This window comes from Misgurnus anguillicaudatus, chromosome 19, assembly GCF_027580225.2.
Source record: "Misgurnus anguillicaudatus chromosome 19, ASM2758022v2, whole genome shotgun sequence".
Lineage (NCBI taxonomy): Eukaryota > Metazoa > Chordata > Actinopteri > Cypriniformes > Cobitidae > Misgurnus > Misgurnus anguillicaudatus.
Window position 1 is genome coordinate 44,054,464 of NC_073355.2, and position 10,732 is coordinate 44,065,195.

The 10,732-nt window shown below is 41.8% G+C and overlaps 1 protein-coding gene across 2 annotated transcripts in view; it reads right to left on the reverse strand.

Moving 5' to 3' along the window:
• Positions 1-9,462, reverse strand: part of LOC129436636 (cytochrome P450 2K1) — a 47,980-nt gene extending 38,518 nt beyond the window's left edge. For both annotated transcript variants that reach the window (XM_055194870.2, XM_055194871.2), the window contains exon 1: positions 9,217-9,462. In XM_055194870.2, coding sequence (XP_055050845.2) covers positions 9,217-9,414 — 198 coding nt within the window. In that variant the 5' untranslated portion in view covers positions 9,415-9,462. The remainder of the gene's footprint in view (positions 1-9,216) is intronic.
• Between the last annotated feature and the right edge of the window lie 1,270 nt (positions 9,463-10,732).

A 10,732-nucleotide genomic window follows, 5' to 3' on the forward strand; every position in this document is an offset into this window, starting at 1 on the left:
GCGGCTTGCCAAATTTCTGTGTTTCTCAATGAAACAGGAAGTTGTTCTAACTCAGGTTTAAAATGTCCAATCTGACCCACGCTTCACAAGTTTGATAATTGTCCTGTCCTGAACACATCAACATGGCAATATTCAGTAAGTTATAGCGCCACCTGCTGGAAGCAGGAAATGACATGTTTTACACTGTGATTTACTGCTCATTAAAATGTATTCAGATCATCATCATATTTGGTCAGTGTGAACTTAGGGACTTCACAATGATAAATTGTGAAGATCTAGACATTTCGTTAAAGGGGCGTGTCCGTTGTGGCCTGTCAAAGTTTGATTTTTCGCCATGAGAAAGCTGTTGTAACTCAGACATGCAATGTCCGACCTGTCACAGACATCATACGTTTGACAAGGGTCCTGGCCTCAACACATCAATGTTACAACAATCAATTACAATCATAGCGCCACCTGCTTCATAAAGGAGTAGTGGCACTTCAAAGTTCCTTTGAATATCCACCTATATTTATCCACGGAAATTTCAATCCCCCTGGTTTATTGCTTTACTAATGCCATAGGGTAGCGGTGCACATAAGTGCGAGGGCCCTTCCATCACTGCTTGCAGTTTTAATTAGGGCCCGAGCACCGAGGAGCAGGCCAGAATGGCCTGCACCGTGGGTGCAAAGCCCTATTGTTTTTGCTTCGTTTATTATTATTATTATTATTATTATTATATTCCGAAATGAATCGCATTTTTGAAAGCCTAAACATACCCGAAAACTCATGAAAATTTGCACACGCGTCAGAAGTGGCGAAAATTTACATGTAGTATAGGCGTCAGAAGTGGGCGTGTAGAAATGGCTCGATAGCGCCACCTGCAAAATTTCAAGAGAACAGCCCCCCCACTACGAAAAACGTACAGATACGAAATTTGGTAGGATCATCTAACACCCCAAGACCTACAAAAAAGTCTCTTGGAGCGAAGCTCTAAACCCCACAGGAAGTCGGCCATTTTGATTTTTTTCTGTCATTTTTTGACATTTCCAAGCGTCGGACTTTAACGAACTCCTCCTAGAGATTTAATCCGATCATCATCATATTTGGTCAGTCTCATCTAAAGGCCTTTGCGATGCTAAATTGCGGAGATCTTGACTTTTCGCTGGAGGGTGTGTCCGTGGCGGCCTGCCAAAGTTCGGCATTTTCGCCATGAAACAGGAAGTTGTTATAACTCAGGCATACAATGTCCAATCTGCCCCACACTTCACATGTTTGATAAGAGTCTTGGCCTGAACACATTTTAATGCCAATATTCAACATCAGCCATAGCGCCACCTAGAGGTAGCAGGAAATGCCATGTTTTACTCTGTGATTTACTGCTCTTAGAGATTTAATCAAATCATCATCATATTTGGTCAGACTGATGTTAAGCCCTTTTGCGGTGATAAATTGCGAAGATCTTGACTTTTCGTTGAAGGGCGTGTCCGTGGCAGCCTGGCAAAGTGTGATATTTCGCCATGAAACAGGAAGCTGTTGTAATTCAGGCATACATTATCCAATCTGCCCGCGACTTCACAAGTTTGATAAGGGTCCCGGCCTGAACACGTCAATATAACAATAATCAGGTACCGCCATAGCGCCACCTGCTGCACACAGGCGGTGTGGCACATCAGTTTCCCTTTGAATATCCACCTGTATTTATCCACTTTAAATCATACCCCCCTGGTTTACTGCTTTACTAATGCCATAGGGTAGCGGTGCACATGCGTGCGAGGGCCCTTCCATCGCTGCTTGCAGCTTTAATTATTATTTATTCTTCTTCTTCTCCAAAGTGAATCGCATTTTTGAGGGGCGAAACATGCTCGAAAAGTCATGAAATTTTGCACACATGTCAGGAGTGGCGAAAATTTACATTTGCATAGGCGCCAGAAGTGGGCGTGTAGAAATGGCTCGATAGCGCCACCTGCAAAATTTCAAGAGAACAGCCCCCCCGCTACGAAAAACGTACAGATACGAAATTTGGTAGGATCATCTATCACCCCAAGACCTACAAAAAAGTCTCTTGGAGCGAAGCTCTAAACCCAACAGGAAGTCCGCCATTTTGAATTTTTGCCTTGATTTTTGTGCAAATTTGGTCATTTCCAGCCTTCATACTTTAACGAACTCCTCCTACAGATTTAATCCGATCATCGTCATATTTGGTCAATCTCATCTAAAGGCCTTTGCGATGTTAAATTGCGGAGATCTTGACTTTTCGTCAGAGGGTGTGTCCGTGGCGGCCTGACAAATTTCGGCATTTTCGCCATGAAACAGGAAGTGGCTCTACCTCAGGCATACAATGTCCAATCTGCCCCACGCTTCATACGTTTGATAAGGGTCTTGGCCTGAACACATTTCAATGCCAATATTCAACTTCACTCATAGCGCCACCTAGAGGTAGGAGGAAATACCATGTTTTATGCTCTGATTTACTGCTCTTAGAGATTTAATCAAATCATCATCATATTTGGTCTGACTGATGTTAAGCCCTTTTCCTTGATAAATTGCGAAGATCTTGACTTTTCGTTGAAGGGCGTGTCCGTGGCGGCCTGGCAAAGTGTGATGTTTCGCCATAAAACAGGAAGTTGTTATAACTCAGGCATACAATATCCGATCTGCCCCTGACTTCACACGTTTGATAAGGGTCCAGGCCTGAACACATCAACATGGCATAATTCAGTAACACTCATAGCGCCACCTAGAGGCAGCAGGAAATACCATGTTTTACACTGTGATTTACTGCTCTTAGATATTTAACCATATCAACATCATATTTCACCAGTGTAATCTCAAGACCTTGTGTGATGATAAAAAGCAACGACCTTGACTTTTAATTAAAGGGCGTGTCCGTGGCGGCCTTGCAAAGTATCGGTAAATGAATCGCATTTTTGACAGGCTAAACAAGCCCAAAAAGTCATAAAACGTTGCACACATGTCAGAAGTGGCGAAAATTTACATGTGGCATAGGCGCCAGAAGTGGGCGTGTAGAAATGGCTCGATAGCGCCACCTGCAAAATTTCAAGCGAACAGCCCCCCCGCTACGAAAAATGTACAGATACGAAATTTGGTAAGATCATCTATCACCCCAAGACCTACAAAAAAGTCTCTTGGAGCGAAGCTCTTAACCCCACAGGAAGTCGGCCATTTTGAATTTTTGCCTTGATTTTTGTGCAAATTTGGTCATTTCCAGGCTTCATACTGCAAGAAACTCCTCCTACAGATTTAATCCGATCATCGTCATATTTGGTCGGTCTTATCTAAAGGCCTTTGCGATGCTAAATTGCAGAGATCTTGACTTTTCGTTGGAGGGTGTGTCCGTGGCGGGCTGCCAAATTTCTGCGTTTTCGCCATGAAACAGGAAGTGGCTCTAACTCAGGTATACAATGTCTAATCTGCCCCACGCTTCACATGTTTGATTAGGGTCTTGGCCTGAACACATTTCAATGCCAATATTCAGCTTCAGTCATAGCGCCATCTAGAGGTAGCAGGAAATACCATGTTTTACGCTATGATTTACTGCTCTTAGAGATTTAATCAAATCATCATCATATTTGGTTAGATTGATGTAAAGCCCTCTGCGGTGATAAATTGTAAATATCTTGACTTTTCGTTGAAGGGCGTGTCCGTGGCGGCCTGGCAAAGTGTGATGTTTCGCCATGAAACAGGAAGCTGTTGTAATTCAGACATACATTGTTCGATCTGCCCCAGACTTCACATGTTTGATAAGGTTCTTGGCCTGAACACATTTCAATGCCAATATTCAGCTTCAGTCATAGCACCACCTGCTGCACACAGGCGGTAGGGCACATCAGTTTCCCTTTGAATATCCACCTGTATTTACCCACTTTAATTCATATCCCCCTGGTTCACTGCTTTACTAATGCCATAGGGTAGCGGTGCACATGCGTGCGAGGGCCCTTCCATCGCTGCTTGCAGCTTTAATTATTATTATTATTATTATTTATTCTTCTTCTTCTCCAAAGTGAATCGCATTTTTGAGGGGCGAAACATGCTCGAAAACTCATGAAATTTTGCACACATGTCAGAAGTGGCGAAAATTTACATGTGGTATAGGCGCCAGAAGTGGGCGTATAGAAATGGCTCGATAGGGCCACCTGCAAAATTTCAAGAGAACAGCCCCCTCGCTACGAAAAACGTACAGATACGAAATTTGGTAGGATCATCTACCCCCCCTAGACCTACAAAAAAGTCTCTTGGAGCGAAGCTCTAAACCCAACAGGAAGTCCGCCATTTTGAATTTTTGCCTTGATTTTTGTGCAAATTTGGTCATTTCCAGGCTTCATACTTTAACGAACTCCTCCTACAGATTTAATCCGATCATCGTCATATTTGGTCAATCTGATCTAAAGGCCTTTGCGATGTTAAATTGCGGAGATCTTGACTTTTCGTCAGAGGGTGTGTCCGTGGCGGCCTGACAAATTTCGGCATTTTCGCCATGAAACAGGAAGTGGCTCTAACTCAGGCATACAATGTCCAATCTGCCCCACACTTCACATGTTTGATAACAGTCTTGGCCTGAACACATTTCAATGCCAATATTCAACTTCACTCATAGCGCCACCTAGAGGTAGGAGGAAATACCATGTTTCACGCTGTGATTTACTGCTCTTAGAGATTTAATCAAATCATCATCATATTTGGTCTGACTGATGTTAAGCCTGTTGCGGTGATAAATTGCAAAGATCTTGACTTTTCGTTGAAGGGCGTGTCCGTGGCGGCCTGGCAAAGTGTGATGTTTCACCATGAAAAAGGAAGCTGTTGTAATTCAGACATACATAGTCCGATCTGCCCCCAACTTCACACGTTTCATAAGGGTCCCGGCCTGAACACATCAACATGGCATAATTCAGTATCAGTCATAGCGCCACCTTGAGGCAGCAGGAAATACCACCTTTTATGCTGTGACTTACTGCTCTTAGAGATTTAACCATATCAACATCATATTTCATCAGTCTAATCTCAAGACCTTGTGTGATGATAAATAGCAACGACCTTGACTTTTCGTTAAAGGGCGTGTCCGTTGCGGTCTCGCAAAGTATCGCTAAATGACTCCCATTTTTGACAGCCTAAACGAGCTCAAAAAGTCATGAAACGTTGCACACGTGTCAAAAGTGGCGAATTTTTTCATGTGATATAGGCTTCAGAACTCGGGGTGTTAAAATGGCTCTATAGCGCCACCTACAAAAATTCAATAGAGCAGCCCCCCCGCTATGTTAATCCCACAGATACGAAATGTGGTAGGATCATGTATCACCCCAAGACCTACAAAAAAGTCTCTTGGAGCAAAGCTCTAAACCCAACAGGAAGTCAGCCATTTTTAGTTTTCTCTGTAATTTGAGTGCAAATTTTGCCATTTCTGGCCTTCGTATTTTAACAAACTCCTCCTATAAATTTAATCAGATAATCATCATATTTGGTGAGTTTCATCTAAAGGGCTTTGCAATGCTAAATTGCGGAGATCTTGACATTTCAATGGAGGGTGTGTACGTGGCGGCTTGCCAAATTTCTGTGTTTCTCAATGAAACAGGAAGTTGTTCTAACTCAGGTTTAAAATGTCCAATCTGACCCACGCTTCACAAGTTTGATAATTGTCCTGTCCTGAACACATCAACATGGCAATATTCAGTAAAAGTTATAGCGCCACCTGCTGGAAGCAGGAAATGACATGTTTTACACTGTGATTTACTGCTCATTGAAATGTATTCAGATCATCATCATATTTGGTCAGTCTGAAATGATAAATTGTGAAGATATTGACATTTCGTTAAAGGGGCGTGTCCGTTGTGGCCTGTCAAAGTTTGATTTTTCGCCATGAGAAAGCTGTTGTAACTCAGACAGGCAATGTCCGACCTGTCACAGACATCATACGTTTGACAAGGGTCCTGGCCTCAACACATCAATGTTACAACAATCAATTACAATCATAGCGCCACCTGCTGCATAAAGGAGTAGTGGCACTTCAAAGTTCCTTTGAATATCCACCTATATTTATCCACGGAAATTTCAATCCCCCTGGTTTATTGCTTTACTAAGGCCATAGAGTGGCAGTGTACATGAGTGCGAGGGCCCTTCCATCACTGCTTGCAGTTTTAATTAGGGCCCGAGCACCGAGGAGCAGGCCAGAATGGCCTGCACCGAAAGGTGCGAAGCCCTATTGTTTTTGCTCGGATTTATTAGGGCCCGAGCACCGAGGAGCAGGCCAGAATGGCCTGCACCGAAAGGTGCGAAGCCCTATTGTTTTTCTTAGGATTTATTATTATTATTTTTTTTTTTATTATTATTTTTATTTTTTTTAACACTTTTGGGCATTTTGGGTGCCTAAACATACTCGAAAACTCTTGAAATTTGGCACAGACGTCAAAGTCGTCCGTCATTGCGAACGGGCAAAGGCTGGAACACGGGCGTGGCACAGGGGCTCTGTAGCGCCCCCTGTAATGCAAAAAAAAAACATTGGTGCACAGATCGGGCAAACATGTACGCACATGTACGAGAGTTGGTACGCATATAGATCTCATCGACCCGAACAACTTTCGCCCTCTAACATTTTAGCTCCGCCCAACAGGAAGTCTGCCATTTTGGATTGTTTAAAAAATGCATGCGGTGAACTTTTAAATACTCCTTCTAGGGGATTCATGGGATTGACACCAAACGTGGTGATCATGATGTCAAGACATTGTACTTGCTAAATTGCGAAGGGATTTTTGATATCTTGAACGGTTCTGCCATGGCGAGGTGACAAAGTCATGGCGAATTTAGAGAAACAGGAAGTGTCTAATATCTAAGCCAAAAAATGTCTTATTGTGATGCCATGCGGGGTGTTTGTTTGTCTGATGATTCCGATCGCATCGATGTGCCTATTGTGACTCCCGGGTATAGCGCCACCACCAGGCGCCAGGAAGTGTGTCAGTCATGAACTTTTAAATACTTCTCCTAGGGAATTCATACGATTGACACCAAACGTGGTGAAGATGATGCTGAGACATTGGACTTGCTAAATTGCGAAGGGATTTTTGATATCTCGAACGGTGTTGCCATGGCGAGGCGACAAATTTATGGCAAATTCAGAGAAACAGGAAGTGTCTAATATCTAAAGCAAAAAATGTCTTATTGGGATGAAACGCAGTGTGTATGTTCGGCCAAGGATTCCGATTGCATCGATGTGCCTATTGTGAGACTCGGGTATAGCGCCACCACCAGGCGCCAGGAAGTGTGACAGTCACAAAAGGTGGATTTTTTGACAGTTGCATGCGGTGAACTTTTAAATACTCCTCCTAGGATTTTCATGCGATTGACACCAAAAGTGGTCAACATGATGCTGAGACATGGTAGATGATAAATTGCGAAGGGATTTTTGATATCTCGAATGCTGCTCCATTGGGAACACGTCAAATTTTACTTTCATTTTCAGGCATATTTAAGCACTTGGCATGCACTTTGGGTGCCTTAACATGCTCGAAAACACCGGGAATTTGGCACAGACCTGAAAGTCATCGGCCATTAGGACCGGGCAAACGCTGGAACATGGCCGTGGCAGTAGGGCTCTGTAGCGCCCCCTATAATGCAAAAAAATTATTGGTGCACAAATTGGGCAAACATGTACGCACATGTACGAGAGTTGGTACGTATATAGATCCCATCGACACGAACAATTTTCACAATCAAACCTATTAGCTCCGCCCAACAGGAAGTCGGCCATTTTGGATGGTTTCAAAAATGCATACGGTGAACTTTTGAATACTCCTTCTAGGGGATTCATGGGATTGACACCAAACGTGGTGAACATGATGCCGAGACATTGTTCTTGCTAAATTGTGAAGGGATTTTTAATATCTCGAACGGTTCTGTCATGGCGAGGCGACAAGTTCATGGCGAAATCAGAGAAACAGGAAGTGTCTAATATCTAAGGTAAAAAATGTCTTATTGTGATGACACACGGGGTGTTTGTTCGTCTGAAGATTCTGATTGCATCGATGTGCCTATTGTGAGTCTCGGGTATAGCGCCACCACCAGGCGCCAGGAAGTGTTGCAGTCACAAAGGTTGATTTTTTTGACAGTTCCATGTGATGTTCTTTTAAATACTCCTCCTAGAATGTTTATGCGATTGACACTAAAAGTAGTCAACATGATGCAGAGACATTGTAGATGCTAAATTGCGAAGGAATTTTTGACATCTCGAACGCTGTTGCCATGGCAACGCTTCAAACTTTACTTTAATTTCAGGCATATTTAAGGCTCATGGCGTGCTTAGATTAACTTTAAATTTGGCACACACATGAGAGTTTTCGGCTGTTAAGTGTTGACAAAAAGGTCAGATAAAGGCGTGTCTATTTAGTGGCTCACTAGCGCCCCCGATTGTCTAAAATGTGGGGTTTCTTTTACCTACAGTACCTAAATAGGTCAGTAGCAACATGAAATACTCCACAGATATTTACCCGCTTGATGCACTTGCCCACCGTGAATCGTTTTTCTCGAAGGCACCGTGTAGCGGTAAATAAACGTGCGAGGGCCCGCCATCGCTGCTTGCAGCTATATTTTATTTTTGTATTTTTAAAGACCACATTGTACTCCTACAATACTCATACAATGTCCATACTCCTAGCACTGTATATGGCTATCATTGCTTGGCCACTTAATTATAATAAACAGAAGTTTGAGGAAATAACTTCTCCATTGACTGATTCTCTAACAGAAATCTTTGTTCATATTTATCCGCTATGAGAGCAGTGAATTAAAACAGATGTGGGAAGGCTTCCACACATTCTCTCATACCCATGAGACACTACATAAGACAAGTATTGACAACAAAAAAAAGAGTAAAATATAATAATAAAAATTAAATGCTAAGGTAAATAGAATATAGAAATAAAAATTAAATAAGAATACAAAAATACAATGTGTGCCATTTTAGATATTTAACATTAAAGACACATGGAATTATGAAATATTTACATTGTTGTGCAGACAGCGTAGCAGCGTAGTACAAAATCCATGTTACACAGGTGTTGCTTAATCTATGAACTACACACTAAGCTTTGTATCACACTCACGTTATAAAAACTCGCAAGACTTAAAACATTTTTGGTCTGTTTACACAATTTTGAGACAACCATGCATTTCATTGGGACTGTAATGGGAAACTAAATCTGGGAAATTAATTCAAAAAAGTCTACTCACATTCCAGAGGCTCACATGAAGTTGTTTAAGGTCCAGAATGTGCAGGTTTCCCACAAGTGGCAGTGGTTTGGGTCCTGGAGGTTCTTGGTCATCTTCTGGAGACCTGAAGCAGAAATAAATAACCAAAAGCAGCAGAAGAGCAGCGAGTAAAGCTCCTGTGCTGGAGACATTCAGGAGAAGTGTTTCCACTAAAGCCATAGTAGAAGAGATTTACACACAGCTGTAGCGAGTCTTCAAACTGAACAGACCTGTATTCATGCCAGGAAACATGAGGGAGGTGCCAGGAAATATTTGCAACACAAACACAACAGCAGTAGGGTCAGTCGGTCCACAGTGGCCGCAAAAGTATTTGGAGAAGAAAAAAACATATGCATTATTATTTACAATAATAATTTAAGAAAGAGACACAAGACTCTAACATTGCATCTTATTGTTTTTTTATTTTGATTATGAATCAACCAAAATAGGCAAACATGATGTGTTGACAATAGTAGTTACAACAGTAGTGTAGTTTTCATAGAAGAATTGGCTCATTTTTAAATCTTGAAACTGTAACAGCTTAAATGATAATTTTTCAGGAAGTGACATCATTTTGCTGAGGAAAATAAAATTTCTTCACTCCAAAACTTCTATTCTGTTTGATTATTTCCATATGAATATTTCAAATTGGCAAACTTTAGTTTATCACAGACATACAAAAATTACAACACAAGCATATTTATTACATTGCTTTACCCTCATAAGTCCCTTGGTGTCAAAATGACCCCCAAGCCACTTTTCTTTAGTTAAAAAAAATGGTTCCCTTCATCTCAGTGGAATAAGATTTTGTTACTTTTCTACATTATCTGTCACTATTCATATAAAAAACTGGGCTTGGCTCAGTGGTTCTTTATAACAAAAGAGGTCTTGGGGGTCAATAGAGGATATGCATTGACGTCACATGCAGGAAGATGCCTCTTCCCCGAAAGAATGAGTGCCAAAACATTAAACAAAATGGCTGGGTTTTAAAAGAAAACGGCAGTATAACAAATTATTTTCAGCTTAAATTTAATTAAGTTGACCTTGACAGCAACCCTTAAACAACCATTAGACCTTGGCATGTGAACAGACATCTCTGTTCCTGACATATATGTTTGTCCTGCCTAATACTACTAAACGATCGCTACAAATTCTTGTTGAATCTGTTTGCACAGTCGACAAGACAACAACTTCCCCCATTTTAGAAGCGTTTTCCACGTTACATGCTAATGCTGTGGCTCAGACTTTTTGCCACTCAGTGGACGTAACCACAGTCACTTTCGCCGAAGGTGACATCACGTGCATACCCTCTATATGACCCCAATTGAAAATTAATGGGAAATACAAAAAACCTCAATGCATCCAGAATAAATCTGAAAATTTCCACACAGAAAAGAAGGCCTTGTACTAGAGCAAAAATGCAATATAGAAAAGACATGCTCAATCACACACACACACACACACACACACACACACACACACACACACACACACACAC